At 46.7% G+C, this 18,562-nt stretch overlaps 1 protein-coding gene across 2 annotated transcripts in view; it reads right to left on the bottom strand.

Annotated features, from left to right (window-relative positions):
* The window catches only part of LOC311313550 (atypical chemokine receptor 3-like), a 5,731-nt gene extending 990 nt beyond the window's left edge, over positions 1-4,741 (bottom strand). Inside the window, exons 1-3 of one of the 2 annotated variants that reach the window (XM_084443698.1) lie at positions 4,601-4,741; positions 579-699; positions 1-405 (exon numbers count right to left, since the gene is read on the bottom strand). The exon at positions 1-405 is cut by the window's left edge and continues 990 nt beyond it. In XM_084443698.1, the coding sequence (XP_084299824.1) occupies positions 1-399 (399 nt within the window). In that variant the 5' untranslated portion in view covers positions 400-405; positions 579-699; positions 4,601-4,741. The remainder of the gene's footprint in view (positions 406-578; positions 700-4,600) is intronic. The other variant, XM_084443699.1, reaches the window with a different exon arrangement.
* Positions 4,742-18,562: the final 13,821 nt, after the last annotated feature.

The following is an 18,562-nucleotide window of genomic DNA, read 5'->3' as shown; positions in this document are numbered from 1 at the left end:
GGAGTACAGCAGGTGGGTGAGCTTGCACGCCGTCTCGCCGAACGGCCAGTGGCCCTGCTGCGCCAGTGAGGTCACCCACACGGGCAGCGTGGCGCACACGCACAGGTCCGCCACCGCCAGGTGGGCGATGTACAGGTGGGTCTCGTGGCGGGCGGAGGCGGGGTCGTTGGCCCGGACGTTGACCCAGAGGACGAGGGCGTTGGCGGCCAGGCCGACCACGAAGATGAAGACGTAGAGGACGCACATGGAGTAGAGCAGGGCGCCACGGTGGAACGCCATGGCGCAGCCCGTCACCTCCACCCGGGTCACGTTCTCCAGCTCGCCGCTCAACGTCAGGTTCAGGTTCAGGTCGCCCAGCGAGTCCCAGAGCTCGGCCATCTCACTGGTGCTCAGACTCATCTCTGCCTGGGGGGAGAGGACAGGACAGGACTGGGAAGTGAGACAGAGGTCTGGAGGAGAGGAGAGGAGAGGAGAGGAGAGGAGAGGAGAGGAGAGGAGAGGAGAGGAGAGGAGAGGAGAGGAGAGGAGAGGAGAGGAGAGGAGAGGAGAGGAGAGGAGAGGAGAGAGAGTTGTCCCACCGCTCTCGGCAGAGGACAGGCCTGGAGGGGAGGAGTACGGAGAGGGACCCCCCACCGGGAGGAGACAGATCTCCACAAGGCTGAGGCTGAAGGACCTCAGGGAGCACACCAGAGACGTGACCTGCGGAGACCAGAAAACAACTGCTCAGACCTCCACTCACTCCATCTCAGACAGGAATTTCTCCTCAGAAAGTCCAGTCCCATTCGTTCTTCATTAACCGGTCACCAACTGACCAGTCTGTCCTGACCATTCCCTGAGTGTCCCTGACAGCCTACGAACAGCAGGGCCTCTCACACACAACAAACAAATCAAATCAAATCATATCATATCACATTTTATTTGTGTAGCGCATTTCATACACAGAGGCAACACAATGCGCTTTCCAGAGAGGAATGGAGGGGAGGATGTACATAATCATCCTACCCCTCATTTTCCAGAGGGAAGCAAAAAAAAAAAAAAATACAGTTCAGCCGGAGGGCCTAAGTGAACTGTAAAAACTCTTCCCTGACCTGTGTCAACGAGACGATCGAGCAAGCTCATGGAAAATGGAGTGAGACAAAGCCCAGACTATGTTTTGAGATCCAATCAGCGCGCTAGCTACTAAAACACACAGCAGCAGGGCGGGGAGCCAGAGCCCAGAGCATCTAGGTTAGATGAACTGCGGGTAAACACGACCGCGTGAGGTCAGAGAGGATCGCGTCACTGCGCTGTGTGATGATTGAGGATGTCTGATGTTCAGTCAGGCGGGGGTGGGGCGGGGGAGGGGGGGTATAGTTGTTCACATTAGTACCACGAGCACAGAGAGCATAAGAGTAACAAGGAAACAGGATCTGGAAGACAAACAATATGTGTGTGTGAGTGTGAGTGTGTGTGTGAGTGTGTGTGTGTTGGTGTGTGTGTGTGTTGGTGTGTGTGTTTGCGTTGGTTGTGTGCATGTAAGACAAACATCGTATATTTCTGCGGCGTTCCCATCATTCCTAATTTAGAATATGTCTCAGAATGGGGGGAGAGAACCTGATGCCACTTTAAAGAATGTTTTCCCATCTTGCTCTCCTCATCACACAGAAACATTTTCCCATGGTTCCTTGCTGGTCGAGGAATGGAGCGAGGGGCCAGGGAGGCCATCACCGCCACATGATCAAAGGACTGCGTAGTCATAACGACAAATAACGTCATCTGACTACATCTGAGACTCATAATAGACATGATATAACCAGGGTTTTATACAACTATACTGACTGCACTCACACACACGGAGAGACACACACATACAAAGTCAATCAAGTCACAGAATCATGCATTTAGGGAGGGAACACACACACATACAGTCATAAACACACACACACACACACATACACAGAGGTTCATGCCACCAGTAAAATATAGGCTGTCTCCTCTGAGGTGTTCAGGTCAACAGCGTAGCCCCTTGACCTCTGACCCTCCAGGATGTCTCGATCTGATTGGCCGCCTGGCTGTCTCTCTCACTCTCACTGTCTTAACAGCCCTAGTGTCAGGGGCCAGGGGTCAGACCCGGTTCTTGATTAAATCCCTGCTGTTCCTCCCAGCCAACCTGTCTTGCTGGCCGCCAGAGAGGGGCGTGGGGAGGCAGAGGGGTTTCAAGCTTTCGTTAACGCCTTCAGTTAATGGCTTCAGTTTAACCCTTTAGACGCGGTCAGACCATGGTTAACGCTAGGTCACTGACCGACCGCTGGCTAACACAGCAGGCGAGAGTACTGTGAAATGCGACCGCTTAGAACAGCTGTGTGTGTGTGTGTGTGTGTGTGTGTGTGTGTGTGTGTGTGTGTGTGTGTTTATGACTGTATGTGTGTGTGTTCCCTCCCTAAATGCATGATTCTGTGACTTGATTGACTTTGTATGTGTGTGTCTGTCCGTGTGTGTGAGTGCAGTCAGTATAGTTGTATAAAACCCTGGTTATATCATGTCTATTATGAGTCTCAGATGTAGTCAGATGACGTTATTTTGTCGTTATGACTACGCAGTCCTTTGATCATGTGGCAGTGATGGCCTCCCTGGCCCCCCCACAGAACATAGATAGGTAGATAGAAAGATAGATAGATAGATAGATAGATAGATAGATAGATAGATAGATAGATAGATAGATAGATAGATAGATAGATAGATAGATAGATAGATAGATAGATAGATAGATAGATAGATAGATAGATAGATAGATAGATAGATAGATACTTTAATGATTCCCCTAGGGGGAAATTTTAAGTACACAAAAATACAAGAACAGTGATAGCGCGCAGACAACAAGGACATCATACGAACTTACAATCGACGAATACAATTAGTGCAATAGCACTTCATCGCCCACCTCTTAGGACGTGCCTCGGTGTGTGCATGCCTGTACGGTACGGTAGCCTACAGCATCAGTACAGTACATAGCTATGTCCATAGCGCTGCTGCTGTATATAATATGCCTATCTCTAGTCTCAGATGATTGTCTCCGTCATCGTACTATATTGAGCGCAGACAGCCCTGACCACAGCACTGCCAGTTGACCCCCCAGCCTCTTGACCCCCCCCCCCCCCAGCCTCAGGGGTCTCTGGTGAAGGGGGGCTGTGTTCCTGGAGCTGAACCTCACACCCAGTCTCTATAGTCTCTCTAGAGCTCCTCTATTGTATGTTAAACCACCTCAGGTGCCGACTCATCCCACACATCTCTGAACCATCATCCCCTTCACACTCCAACCACCTGATAAAACACACACACAAGAGCACACACACACAAACACACACACACACACTGACACTCACACACACACACACTTTCTCTCTCTCTCTCTCTCTCTCGCTCTCTCTCTCTCTCTCACACACACACACACACACACACACACTGACACTCACACACTGACACACACACACTTACTATCTCTCTCTCTCTCTCACACACACACACACACACACTGACACTCACACACTGACACACACACACTCACTCACTCACTCACTCACTCACTCTCTCTCTCTCTCTCTCTCTCTCTCTCACACACACACACACACACACACACACACACACTGACACACACACACACACACACACTCATTTACTCACTCACACACACACACACACACACACACACACACACACACACACTCACTCACTCACTCACTCACTCACTCACTCACTCACTCACACCACACAAACAGTTACAGGGCACTAATCGCTCTTTCTCCATCTCTCATTGTAGAAAAGGTTTCACAAAAGTTTGTACACAAACAACGCACACAATATGAGTACTCCATATGGCATTGACAGGTAGCCTAGTTTAGTGGTTATAAGATCAAGTAATAATCCCTAACATCGGACTACGCACGCAGGGGTGCAATCACGTTCTAATCCACCATAGTGAAAGCGCGAGACTCTCTGCAAAGCCTTTTGTGGCGCAAAACGCATCTATAACCTGCCAAGAGTAGCAGAGGGTACAACATAAACCTGACAGCCTTAACGGATAATTCAGTGTGGCTCTATAAGAGAATAGACACGATGATGGTTAAAGAAGTTAGACTTGACGGGTTTAACTGTCATTACGGCTATGCTCAACCTGAATCCGCCTTGCGCTGAGTGAAGGGCTAACGTTACACAAACCCCATTATTTGGAGTTGTTAATCAGACCAGAAAACAAACCACATTCCTTATCAGGTACCCGGGTTTCTGCGTGACAGCCAGGCGGCTCAGTGAATAAACCCCAGTTAATCTGGGCGCCCCGCTGAGAAAACTGATGACCCATTCTATGGGTACCAAGGCTCTGCGCAGACCGATGTCTAATCCCAGCATCAAACGGCATCCAAACTCCGCAATCAACTGACTATTCGCGTAATACAATACACTTTTAGAAAGTTATTGACACATATGTTGAATATAAGGGGAAATATACATAGCTAAATTCCGATAGTGTTGAAAACTTTCCGGGTTGAATGCGTCAGTTTGGCCCAGTGTTTGACTTCGAATAGCAGTGGTCCAGTAGACTATAAATGATTTTAAATCAACTCACGTGAAAGCCCAGATTCAAGCCTCTCCTTTTCGATAAAAAAAAAAAAGAAGCAATTTTCCAGAGAGGTGCGATGTGTAGGTTCTTGGTCAAATGTCTCGAGAGTTAATTAAATGCTCGATCTTGCGGACTGCAGTGTCTAGCCTCGCCTGCTCTGTCCCGCTTCTGACTGCGGTCGGACCCTGAGCAAGTAGAGGTACCTCCCACTGCACTTGCTGTTATACTGCGGAGAGCTACGCCTCCAGATCCGCGGCAGGTACCAAAACACACAAGCATTGAAGGTTTGCCAAGTCAAAAAAAAAAGAAAAAAATGCATCGGATTTCCTATAAACAAACACCGCCCCAGAGACCGAAACACGGTCTGCTTTGTTCGGCGGGGTTTCAGTCTGTACATAGGTGCAGAAGTGAGTCACCTCGATACGCCTTTTCGAATATTGCCTTTGATATAGAAATTCATAGTCTTGAGTTCAGTATCAGTTATTATCATCTAGACGCCCATTGTGATTAAATGAGGTGTCCCGTTTGTCTCGGAGTCCGTGCCCGATTCTCATGCAGCAGGGCTGCCAATCTGTGAGATTTATTTTGGGAGGGGCAGCTCTGATATTCAGTTTAACTGTTTGGGTGAGGTCTGTAGCCTATGTCTGTCTGTCAAACATCCAGGATGGCTGGTTTGGGTTGGGTCTGTGTAACGAACATCTGTGGTAGAGTGCTCAAGATTCAAGATCCGTTTTATTTGCCATGTAGGCTATATGGTTCACATAGTAGAATTTGACTAGGGTTAAGGCGGGACAGGACAGGACAGTGCAAAGACAGGACAGTGCAAATCCAGTACAAAAACAGTGCAAATACAAAAAAACAGTGCAAACCAAATACAGTGCAAAAAAAGTACAATATACAAATTACAATATACTGTTGAGAAAAAAAGTGAGGCACAAATGCAATTTGCGTACTATATACAGAATGGAGTGTGGTGAGAGTCCAGTGTGTGTGTGTGAGTGTAGTGTGATATATGGGTGATATTGCATGTATACTGTGTGTGTGTGTGTGTGTGTGCGTGTGTGCATATGTGTGTGTGTGTGTGTGTGCCGTTGAGGTATGTGGGACAATCAGAGGTCATGTGCAAGTGGTGCAAGGCATATAGGGGGGAGGGGGTTGGGGGGGGGGGGGGCGTTGTGGGGGGACACAAGCCTTGTTAATGAATCTGATGGCCGTGGGATAGAAGCTCAGTAACATGAACTGTATTTACTGTACATGAATAGAAAAAAAGACAGATGCAGGGTGTTTTGTTGTTGTTGTGTTCTCACTCTGCACTAGGCTACAGTTTGTGTTGTTCGAGCACATCCTCTTGGAAGCCACACAAGGCATTGTGGGAGTGTAAAGTGTTGATGGAGGTCTCACCTGGTCTTGCAGCTGCAGCTCTCAGAGCACTCTGGCCTCTCACGCTGCTGCTCTGAGCTGCTCTGTTTTAAACACCACCAACAACTGACTCTGCACTACCGTACACTCGATACATTGAACCAACACCTGACAACACTTGAACAATTGAATATCTTGCCTATGCAATAGACAATAACAACTTATTCTTGCCTATACAATAGACAACAACAACTTCAATTTCAATTTCAAACCTTTATTTACACTCGAAAAGGACTCTGAAGTTACCCTAATTTACAGAGACTGACTGTACTTGAATGTTATTTAATTGCACTGCCTGCATCATGGACACAGACACAGTCATCCATCTTACTGATAGACTGATACACGACGGATAGTATAGTAAATTGCTAGTTTGGGAACCTTCAAATGTCTAGCTGAGTACCTGGAATGAGGAACTGATTAGCTCTGATAAGATACTATACGGACAAGCGATGACAAGAATTCCAATGCACCTGTACCTGTTCTTGTTAGACATGGCAAATAAAGTTTCTATTCTATTCTATTCCTGGTGGTATTCCAGAAAGCAGGTTGTGAAAACTCAATTCAATTCAATTCAATCTTGGAATACCCCTCCCCCCAGTCTCACAGTACTGGACTCGCAAGCGACACAAACAATTAGTTTCGCGATCACGATGGGACCCTACGTCATGTGACCGATCAGCTAGTGGGTCTGGCGTCGCAGACCGGCGTAGCGTAGCGTGGGGCGACTGCCGATTGTTCCAGGCCGCTCGGGCTGAAAGAGCGGCTCCCTCTACGCACGCGAAGCCATTGTGCTGCGTATCAGCGCCGGCATCGGGGGGGGGGGGTGAGCTCAGATTGGGCCCCCCGGCCCCCCCAGCCCTGTGATGTCAGCCGCCAGGGCTCTGTTCTACCCCGGCCACAGACAGGCAGGATGGAGGAGGGGCTCCTCCAGGGGCCCCCCATGTACGTAGTTTGTGTGTGTGTGTGTGTGTGTGTGTGTGTGTGTGTGTGTGTGTGTGTGTGTGTGTGTGTGTGTGTGTGTGTGTGTGAGTGTGGGGTTGGGTGGGTGGGTATGGGTATGAGAAAGATAGATTGTAGGCGTGTGTGTGTGTGTGTGTGTGTGTGTGTGTGTGTGTGTGTGTGTGTGTGTGTGTGCGTGTGAGTGTGGGGCTGGGTGGGTGGGTATGGGTATGAGAAAGATAGATTGTAGGCGTGTGTGTGTGAAAGATAAAGAGAGAGAAAGGCAGCGAAAGGCAGAGGGTGTGCGTATATGAGAGAAAGAGAGAGAGAGAGACAGAGAGAGAGAGGATATAAGAAGGAAAACTTGGTGTAATGTCTCTCTCCGTCACCCCAAATGTTTCAGTTGGCTTCTACAGGCTGGAAAAATTTATTTACACTGTGTTATTGTGTCTGTTTGGGTTCTCAGACGAGACGTTCTATTTGAGCCCGGTTTATTTGGACAGTCTTAAAACACACAGAGCCGGTCTCATCCCCGGGCTCGTCATCAGGGTCCGGGGTGGGCTGCTCTGACACCGTCTCTATCCCACCACCGCGGGTCCACGCACACATGGTTCCCATCCACAGTAGGATAAACTCCGAGATGAACAGATTGTGAGAGCAGAGGGATGGAGAGAGGGAGGGAGGGGGAGATAGAGGAAGTGAGAGTGAGAGAGAAGAGGTATTTTCGGGAAAGAGGTAGAGAGAGAGAGAGCTCTTCTCGTGTCCTATCATGACCCTCTCCAGCAGGCCACCGTCGCCTCCCCATGCCCCAGCGGGGGGTCGAGGAGGGGGGGCTCTATTTTGGTGCTAATCTCTATTCACAGGATTCCTCCTCAAACCCACGCTCTCTGTTCACTAATGCCGTTTTTTAACCTCCTAACTTTACCCCCCGCCTCCTCTCTCTCTCAATCTCTCTCTCTCTCTGTCTGTCTTTCTCTCTCTCGCTCACTCTCCCTATCTATCTCCCTCTCTCTCAATTAAATTAAATTAAATTCAATTCAATTCAAAGGGCTTTATTGGCATGGGGAACATATGTTTACATTGCCAAACCAAGTGTGAAGCTAAACAAAAAATATAAGTACAGTTAAATATATACAAAAATAAGGAGATGTGTAAACAGAGCTCTGTGTATATATATATACACACCGATGAGTGAAGATAACTTGCACAAAACAGAACTATAATTACAGGAACCGAGGGTGTCATTAAACCACCACAAGGTGACAGAAACAGTACACACAGGTGAGCAGAAACACACACGCCTTCGGGGTCGTCGGTGGAATTCTTCTTCTGTATTTTCCCATCCAAGCTGTCCTCCTCCAAGGCCAGCCTGGAGCAGTGGGAAGCCTCATGAGTGGCACCCGGGGACCAAGTCCGAGTGCTCAGGACCAGACTGAAGAGCATCTATTCTTCTGCATGTTTTCCATATTGGGTTCTTTGGGAGGAAACCCTTGCAAACACGGGGAGAACATGCAAACTCTGCACAGAAACCCCTGAGAGACCTGAGATTTTGGGGTTCAGTGTCTTGCTCATGGACACTTCGGCACACTGTCGGGAGCTGGGATCGAACCAGCGACCTTCTGATCCCCAGCCGGCCGCTCTACCTCCTGAGCTATGTGCCACAATGTTAAAAATATAAATACAGAGAAGGGAGAACTGTGTAAACATTGTTTTATTACTGCAAAACACTTGTTTTATCTTATTTTTTATTTATTTATTTATATATATATATTTTTTTAAATCATTTGTATTTAAAGGTTTCTGTTCTGTTTGTATAGTGTATCTATGTACAGAGATCAGTACAGTGCAGATGACTGACAGTCTTTACGGTGGGTACGTCCTCTTCCTGTCACAACTGCTCACAGGTCCTGCTGCTGTTTTTGAACCCGGCTGTATTTCACCCAGCAGATCTGTTCTCTCTTGCTCTCACCTTTCAACCTCGTACTCTTCACATTCTCAACTCCCACTCAACCCACACTAGCCTTATCCTCCACAAACCTGGAGCGTTATTCTCTCTATCCCTCCTCCTCACCTCCTCAACTCTCTTTCTCTCTATCCCTCCTCCTCACCTCTTTCCCTCCCTTCCTCTTTCTCTCTATGCCTCCAACCACATCATGCATCTGTAACTGTCTTCCCTCTCTTCACTTAAGACGACATAATCACGGGGTTTCTGTGTTCATGATATGCAAGATGTTATAGAAATTCTGATTCTTTAGGCGGCGGAAAGCCCCTTGTGCTTTGTGTGTGTGTGTGTGTGTGTTTAATGGGGAGGTGTTAAGTGTTTTTGTTGTTATTTTACATGTGCAGGCTGAAACCTGATCCCATGTTTGGATGTTTTGTCCCTGGTCGTGTTTGTGCAGGTGTGTGTGTGTGTGTGTGTGTGTGTGTGTGTGTGTGTGTGTGTGTGTGTGTGTGTGCATCAGGCAGCCAAATTGTGTTCCATTCATGTACCACATTAATGAGACATTCCACACACGCTCACACACACACACACACACACACACACACACACACACACACACACACACACACACACACACACACCGAGTGTCCCTCGCAGCACACGCTAAATGGACTGCAGTTGAAACCTGATAACATGCTACATGTCAAACAGGCAGGAGAGGCCAGAGTTTACCAAGCCGCTTTGTTGAAGAGGTATGCAGGTGTGAAATACTTTCTCTTCTCCGGTAACCACTCTCAGTTACTCTCTCTCTCTCTCTCTCTCTCTCTCTCTCTCTCTCTCTTATCTATCACTCTCCATTTCTTTCTGTCTTTTTGTCTGCATCTCTGTCAGTCAGTCAGAGCCCTCATGTTCTGCTTGCTTGACCGTAGCTCATTCCAGCCTAGAGGGTGTTGTGGATCTGTCAGTCAACGCAGCGTAGCGTAACCGAAGACAGCGAGCTCTGCCTTGAGCTTCACCTGGGCGCGACCTTCACAAGACACCTTGTTTCTAATTCTGTTGTGCTGTCTGTCAAACAGGGCTTGAAGAATGAGCCGGCTCACCTTTTGGAGACCCTGACGGAATGTGCCGCCATCTTAGATGCCCCGTAATATTCAAATCAGTTTCTCACAGGGGCCTCGCTATTATGCAGCAGAAAGGGTCAGAGTTGAAGAGCGGTGAAGTCAGATGGGCCGATGACTGATGAGGGTTGAGAGTCCATCAGCGACATAGAGACGCTCGGCTCTGCAGCAGGAGACGTAAACATCGGACGAACGGGAACAAACACCAGAAACTGTAATAGACTATGAGGATTAAAAGGGCCCAATCGGAGCAACTGAGAGAGTAAACATAAATCTATAGAAACGTATACAGTACACGCCCAGGACAAGAAAGAGGGGGTACGTCTCTATGGTAGAGAGACAGAGAACGCTAGAAAAATCAAGGCCATAAAGGGCTTTGTGGGTTGCCTCCGTTTGAACCTGCTTTCAGGTAGAACCATTTCATTAAACAAAGCATTATCTAACAATAAAAGGTTCCACTAGGAATTAAAAAAAGGTTTCTCAAAGGCCTTTTCAGTTTTCAGAGTTCTGTTGTGACAAAAGGAAAAAAAAAAGTTTATGGAACCCTTCTGTAAGCCTAATCCTTAAATGGCGAAGCGTGCTGGATCTCTGTTGCCAGGGTGACGTCAAGCAAGGGAAAGTTACCGCTGGCTGCTTCTCTACCTCTCTCCAGGTGTTTCCCATTGGTGGTCGGCCCTCCAGTGGCACACCACACCAGGGAACGTGGCGCCACAGGGGGGGGGGGGGTTATGGCCAGGATGTGGCAACCCATGTAGACGCTGACATCTGGAGCTGAGCCCTGGAGTTCCTGGTGAGGTAGTAGTAGTAGTAGTAGTAGTAGTCCTGGTGAAGTAGTAGTAGTAGTAGTAGTCCTGGTAAGGTAGTAGAGTAGTAGTAGTAGTCCTGGTGAGGTAGTAGTAGTAGTAGTAGTAGTCCTGGTGAGGTAGTAGTAGTAGTAGTAGTAGTAGTCCTGGTGAGGTAGTAGTAGTAGTAGTAGTAGTAGTAGTCCTGGTGAGGTAGTAGTAGTAGTAGTAGTAGTCCTGGTGAGGTAGTAGTAGTAGTAGTAGTAGTAGTAGTCCTGGTTAAGTAGTAGTAGTAGTAGTAGTAGTCCTGGTGAGGTAGTAGTAGTAGTAGTAGTAGTAGTAGTAGTAGTAGTCCTGGTGAGGTAGTAGTAGTAGTAGTAGTAGTCCTGGTGAGGTAGTAGTAGTAGCAGTAGTAGTCCTGGTGAGGTAGTAGTAGTAGTAGTAGTCCTGGTGAGGTAGTAGTAGTAGTAGTCCTGGTGAGGTAGTAGTAGTAGTAGTCCTGGTGAGGTAGTAGTAGTAGTAGTAGTAGTAGTAGTCCTGGTAGGGTAGTAGTAGTAGTAGTAGTCCTGGTGAGGTAGTAGTAGTAGTAGTAGTAGTAGTAGTGGTGGTAGTAGTAGTCCTGGTGAGGTAGTAGTAGTAGTAGTCCTGGTGAGGTAGTAGTAGTAGTAGTAGTAGTAGTCCTGGTGAGGTAGTAGTAGTAGTAGTAGTAGTCCTGGTGAGGTAGTAGTAGTAGTCCTGGTGAGATAGTAGTAGTAGTAGTAGTAGTCCTGGTGAAGTAGTAGTAGTAGTAGTAGTAGTAGTAGTAGTAGTAGTAGTAGTAGTAGTAGTCCTGGTGAGGTAGTAGTAGTAGTAGTAGTAGTAGTAGTAGTCATAGTAGTAGTAGTCCTGGTGAGGTAGTAGAAGTAGTAGTAGTCCTGGTGAGGCAGTAGTAGTAGTAGTAGTAGTAGTAGTCCTGGTGAGGTAGCAGTAGTAGTAGTAGTAGTAGTCCTGGTGAGGTAGTAGTAGTAGTAGTCCTGGTGAGGTAGTAGTAGTAGTAGTAGTAGTAGTAGTAGTAGTAGTAGTAGTCCTGGTGAGGTAGTAGTAGTAGTAGTAGTAGTAGTAGTAGTCCTGGTGAGGTAGTAGTAGTAGTAGTAGTCCTGGTGAGGTAGTAGTAGTAGTAGTAGTAGTAGTAGTCCTGGTAGGGTAGTAGTAGTAGTAGTAGTAGTAGTCCTGGTGAGGTAGTAGTAGTAGTAGTAGTAGTAGTAGTGGTAGTAGTAGTCCTGGTGAGGTAGTAGTAGTAGTAGTCCTGGTGAGGTAGTAGTAGTAGTAGTAGTCCTGGTGAGGTAGTAGTAGTAGTAGTAGTAGTAGTAGTCCTGGTGAGGTAGTAGTAGTAGTCCTGGTGAAGTAGTAGTAGTAGTAGTAGTAGTAGTAGTAGTCCTGGTGAGGTAGTAGTAGTAGTAGTAGTAGTCATAGTAGTAGTAGTCCTGGTGAGGTAGTAGAAGTAGTAGTAGTCCTGGTGAGGCAGTAGTAGTAGTAGTAGTAGTAGTAGTCCTGGTGAGGTAGCAGTAGTAGTAGTAGTAGTAGTAGTAGTCCTGGTGAGGTAGTAGTAGTAGTAGTCCTGGTGAGGTAGTAGTAGTAGTAGTAGTAGTAGTAGTAGTCCTGGTGAGGTAGTAGTAGTAGTAGTAGTCCTGGTGAGGTAGTAGTAGTAGTCCTGGTGAGGTAGTAGTAGTAGTAGTAGTAGTAGTCCTGGTGAGGTAGTAGTAGTAGTAGTAGTCCTGGTGAGGTAGTAGTAGTAGTAGTAGTCCTGGTGAGGTAGTAGTAGTAGTAGTAGTAGTGGTAGTAGTAGTAGTAGTAGTAGTAGTAGTAGTAGTAGTAGTAGTAGTACAGTAGTAGTAGTAGTAGTAGTAGTAGGAAAGCTAACACTCTGCCATTCGTCCATCCTTCATCTCACAGTCTCTTTGTGTCTCCCATCATCCCTTTAGTCTCAGGTCCTGTCCACACGAACACAGGTGTTTTTGAAACTCCACTCGGTTTGGCCTTCCATCAATATACAAACGGCGTTCTAGGTCCATTTCTGAAAACTCTGTCCAGGGTGAACATTTTTATAAACTCCACTTTCACAGTGTTGTCGTGTGGGCAGGAAAAACGTTTTTGGCTTATTCTTATGTCGCTGTCACCTTCTTTTTACATAAAATGTAATGAGAACCGTGTGGACTCAACCACACAACTCCTGCTGTTCCTCTTGTGTTTTCTCCTGGCGAATAAAGGGCTATAAATCAATGTTGGAGTGGAGCAGAAGTCTGAAAGTGAATGTGACAGTAAGTGACCTATTTGTCGTCCTCTTGAAAGCTTTATAGCCTCATTATCATGGCGCCATCGAACAGAATGAGCCAGCGACAGCCTAGGCAGCGTGTTTTTGCATTTTCATGTGGACAGAGATTTTTTTTAAGGATGAAGGAGGAAAAAACCTGGTGTGTGGACAAGGCCTCAGTCATTACCAGGGTTCCCCTCTGATAGCGCTGTGGATCAGCCTACATCCAGTATTCACCACTCACTGAATACATTGTGGATATAGGATGTCTGGTGTTTATACTTTATACTTCTGTATGAGAGGGAGAGAGAGGGAGAGAGAGTGAGAGAGAGAGAGTGAGAGAGAGAGAGTGAGAGAGAGAGGAAACCCAGAGAACTGAGAATCTGCAAACACTGTTCTTCAGGGGAAATAGAAACAGAGGTCCATTTTCTCCTCTTCTGCCCCCTATACCTGCCTGTCAGAGAGGCCTTCCTACAACAGGTTACAGCAGCAGACTCATTATATCAGAGGAAAACGTGATGTGATGAACTTTTGAAACTCTGTCTAGGAGAAGATTCACACATTTAGCTGCACAATATATAACACTCTGCCATGATATTAGAGAAAAACATGAATGTTAATTAATATATTACATAATCTGATTATATTATTTTGTATCTATATATTTATATACATGTATGTGTGTATGTGTGTGTATATATATATATATATATATATATATATGTGTGTGTGTGTATATTTATTTATTTTATTATTTTAATGTATATATCATATCTCTCCGGTTAATACTCCATTGGATTGCATTGGCAAATGTAACAAATTTTATGTAATGAATGTGTATATGTGTATGTCATATGTATGTATATGTACATAATTAGGTGGGCTAGCTTGCAGAAGCTAGCCCAACTTGTGATATTCCCACTCTTTCTTTCTTTCTTTCTTTCTTTCTTTCTTTCTTTCTTTCTTTCTTTCTTTCTTTCTTTCTTTCTTTCTTATTATTCTCCCCACTTTTTTGAAGTAGAAACTTCATTCAAACTGTTCATAATGTTTAGCTCTTGAACGGATCCATTCAGATTTTTGATATTTGTTATAGTTTTTAAGAAATTTAACTTTTTAAACTATTTTTTGTCCCATTGAAACTGCTTGAAACTGCTTTTGGAATGTTCAGAAACTTTATGTTTTTAGAGTGGTGGCAGCAGTTGCTTTGAAAATATTCACACATTTTGTAAACTGCTGGCACTCCTACAGTTTTGAAAGCTCACACACATATTAGACATCAAAATGTTCACACAACTGTGCTGATTCGTACAATGTAAATATCTAAGCAGTGTGACTTATAGTTTTCGCTGTATGACGATTTGTTCGGCAACTGCGCTCCTCATTGAAACGTATGGCAACGCACTCTAGCTTTTGAGCTGCTAATTTTGCATTTTTACTCTTTTTCTAACTTGTCGCTATGCCTACAGTTTTAACATCTCATACACATATTATATATCGAAAAGTTCCCATAACTGTGCTGATTTGTACAATGTAAGTATCTAAGCCGTGTGACTTATAGTTTTCGCTGTATGACGATTTGTTTGGCAACTGCGCTCTCCATTGAAACATATGGGCCCATGCTCTACCTTTTGAGCTGCTAATTTAGCATTTTTACCCTTTTTCTAACTCGTCGCCATGCCTACAGTTTTTAAGCTACACGGACATATCAAAGCCTAAAATGTTCAGCATTTTCTCAGAATTCCTACAGTGTCAATATCTAGGCTGTGACCTTTATACTTTTTGAGAGAGAGCTGTCTGAAGCCAACATGCCTTTCCATTGAAGTGAATGCGAGGATGCTCACAGTGTCAGTTGGGATTTGAATTTGGGGACACGTGCAGGCTCTCTGTACAGGCACCCTTTTATGACTACTGTGGTAGCATTCATATTCATTCATTCCTTCCTTCTTTCCTTCCTTCCTTCCATCCATCTTTCCTTCCTTCCTTCCTTCCTTTCTTTCTTTCTTTCTTTCTTTCTTTCTTTCTTTCTTTCTTTCTTTCTTTCTTTCTTTCCTTCCTTCCTTCCATCCTTCCTTCCTTGCTTCCTTCTTTCCTTCCTTCCTTCCTTCTTTCCTTCCTTTCCTTCCTTCCATCCATCCTTCCATCCTTCTTTCCTTCCTTTCTTTCTTTCCTTCCTTCCATCCATCCTTCCATCCTTCCTTCCATCCTTCCTTCCTTCCTTCCTTCCTTCCTTCCATCCTTCCTTCCTTCCTTTCTTCCTTTCCTTCCTTCCATCCTTCCTTCCTCCCATCCTTCCTTCTTTCCTTCCTTCCTTCCTTTTTTCCTTCCTTCCTTCCTTCCATCCTTCCTTCTTTCCTTCCTTCCTTCCTTCCTTCCTTCCTTCCTTCCATCCTTCATTCCTTCCTTCCATCCTTCTTTCTTTCTTTCTTTCTTTCTTTCTTTCTTTCTTTCTTTCTTTCTTTCTTTCTTTCTTTCTTTCTTTCTTTCTTTCTTTCTTTCTTTCATCCATCCATCCATCCATCCATCCATCCATCCATCCATCCATTCTTTCATCCATCCATCCATCCTTCTTTCTTTCTTTCTTTCATCCATCATCCATCCATCCATCCTTTCTTTCTTTCTTCCATCCATCCCCCCCATGGCTCTGACTCAAGGGGGCGGAGTCTCGCCACCACGCCACTGAACATGCTACGGACACCACAACGCAGCCCTTGAGTGGGCTGGAGACACACGGTCTTCACTGGTGAAGGCAGGTGGATAGCCCGGTGCGGCCTACACTGTTCACGCCTGGCTCTGAACCAAGCGTGCGGAGTCTCACCACCACGCCACAAACCCCACAACTCAGCCCCTGATTCAGCTAGAGACACAGTCTTCACCAGTGGGTGCAAGGAGAGGGGTACACTGTCCCCGACTGGCTCTGACCTGAGGGGGTGGAGTCTCACCACCACGCCACTATCCACGCCACGGGCCCCACAACTAAACCCCTGAGTGGGCTAGAGACAGTCTTCATTGGTGGATGCATGGAAATTGCCCAGAGGTCACTGTACTGTCCCCGACTAGCTGTGACCCAAGGGGGCGGGGCCTAACCAGCACGCCACTATCCCCGCCACAGGCCCCACAACTCAGCCCCTGAGTGGTCTAGAGACACACGGTCTTCACCGGTTGAGTCAGGTAGGTGGCCCGGAGAGGGGTACACTGTCCTCGACCAGCTCTGACCTGAGGGGGCGGAGTCTCACCACCATGCCACTGTCCACGCCACAGACCCCACAACTCTGCCCCTGAGTGGGCTAGAGACGCACGGTCTTCACCGGTGGGTGCATGGAGATTGCCTGGTCCATAGTAGTTCTAGCAGTAGCTGTTACATACAGCTGCAGCAGCTAGTCCACCTCACATTTTCTCCAGGAAATGTACTTTCTAGTTGTGTATTATTATTCTGCTTTGGCAACAACGGTTTAATACCATTCATGCCAATAAAGCTTATTTGATTTGATTTGATTTGATTTGATTTGATTTGATTTGATTTGATTTGATTTGTTTTGTTTTGATTTGATTTGATTTGAGAGAGACTGAATTCATATTAAATGCAGTGAGTAGTCAGTGAGAGTTTGGAGGGCGTGTGCAGTGCTCTCCGTGTATCGTACGTGGTTCTCTCTCCGGCTGTGGTGGAGAACCACACAGAACACATAGAGGTCTGTTCCTCATCACGGCAGACCAAGGCACAGAGAGAGAGAGAGAGGGGCCTAATGGCAGCCTGCGGCCTCAGCCCTGTCAGTCCAAACCCTGCCCTGACTCCACCAGCCCCGGCTTCAGAGCCTCACACCCCCACCCTCTCTTAGCCTCCCGACATCACACTAGGCCTTACCTCAGCCTCCCAGTCCCAGCCTCCCCATCCCAGCCTCCGTCACACACCCTGGCCCCTCTATAAGAACCAGGCCTCTGCTGGGCCCTGTCAGCCTTTCTCATCAGCTTCTGGGCTTTGTCAGACAGAATCCTGCCAGTAAGAATACCTGCCTGGACTCTGGGTCAAGAGTCTGGGTCTGGGTCTGGCCAAGGGTCTGGTCTGGTCTGGTCTGGTCTGGTCTGGTCTGGTCTGGTCTGGTCTGGTCTGGTCTGGGTCTGGTCTGGTCTGGTCTGGTCTGGTCTGGTCTGGGTCTGGTCTGGTCTGGGTCTGGTCTGGTCTGGCCCAGTCTCGGTCTGGGTCTGGTCTGGTCTGGTCTGGCCTGGTCTGGGTCTGGGTCTGGTCTGGTCTGGTCTGGTCTGGTCTGGTCTGGTCTGGTCTGGTCTGTTCTGGGTCTGGTCTGGGTCTGGGTCTGGGTCTAGATCTGGTCTGGGTCTGGTCAGGTCATATCCAGGTCTGGGTCTGGGTCAGGAGTCTTGTCTGACCATGTGTGAGCCATTAGAGGACTAAATACTGTTCAGGATGTTGAACATAAGACTAATGAGCCAAAGGTGTTTGGGAAGTCCCTGGGTTTTCAGTTCCAATGGCTTCCTGTGCACTCTATATAGAACGATGGAGAGAGAGAGAGGGATTTTCACAAAGGAACAAGGAAAGACGAGAGGAGGAAGAAGCAGAGGGATGAAAGACACAGTGTTTTTTGGAGGGAAGAGAGGAAGGAAGTAGCTGGTGTTTGTTGTTACTGTATGTTTTAACCCTGAAGGTTATTTTCCACTGTTCCAGGTCTTTGAAATCAGGATTTCTACCTCTACACACACACACACACACACACACACACACACACACACACACACACACACACACACACACACACTCTCACACACACACACACACACACACACACACACACACAGACACACACATATGGGGTGTGAAAAGTGCCATTTTGGTTGCTTGTTCAAAGCTTACTTACAACGTGTATGTATGTATGTGTGTATGTGTGTATGTATATACATACACACACACATACATACATACACACACGTTCGCGTTAACCAGCACAGCTCACTACAAAACATGCGCACATGCGCGGTAGTTCGATCGCGCTTTAAGTCGATGGGGGAGCTCACGTGACCGAATGGCTGTTTGCGTTGTGAGTTGTGAGCTCAGTGGTGCGTGTTTGTATGTATGTGTGTCTGTGTGTCTGTCACGTGTACCACGAGGGTTGCTTGTTCACACATTACAAGACCATGTGTGTATGTGTGTGTGTGTGTGTGTATGTGTGTATGTATGAGATCGAACATAGCCTACATACATACACACACACATACATACATACATACATACACGTTCGCTCCAACCAGCGCAGCTGTATGTGAAACTGCTTGCGCAAGCGCGGTAGCCACCGTACTTCCGCGTGACGTCACCGAATGTGTTGCTGCTGTTTTCACTCCTGAGAAGTGCGTGTATGTATGTATGTGTGTGTGTGTGTCTATGTTTCGACTCGCTTAATGAATGACTTCGATACATCGCTTCAAAGAATGAAGACGACTATGGTAAATATAGCACTTAAAATCTTAATA

The sequence above is a fragment of the Borostomias antarcticus genome (assembly GCF_949987555.1).
Source record: "Borostomias antarcticus genome assembly, chromosome: 9".
NCBI classification, from domain to species: domain Eukaryota; kingdom Metazoa; phylum Chordata; class Actinopteri; order Stomiiformes; family Stomiidae; genus Borostomias; species Borostomias antarcticus.
The sequence above is the reverse complement of the archived record's forward strand: the minus strand, read 5'-3'. Positions and strand labels throughout refer to the sequence as shown.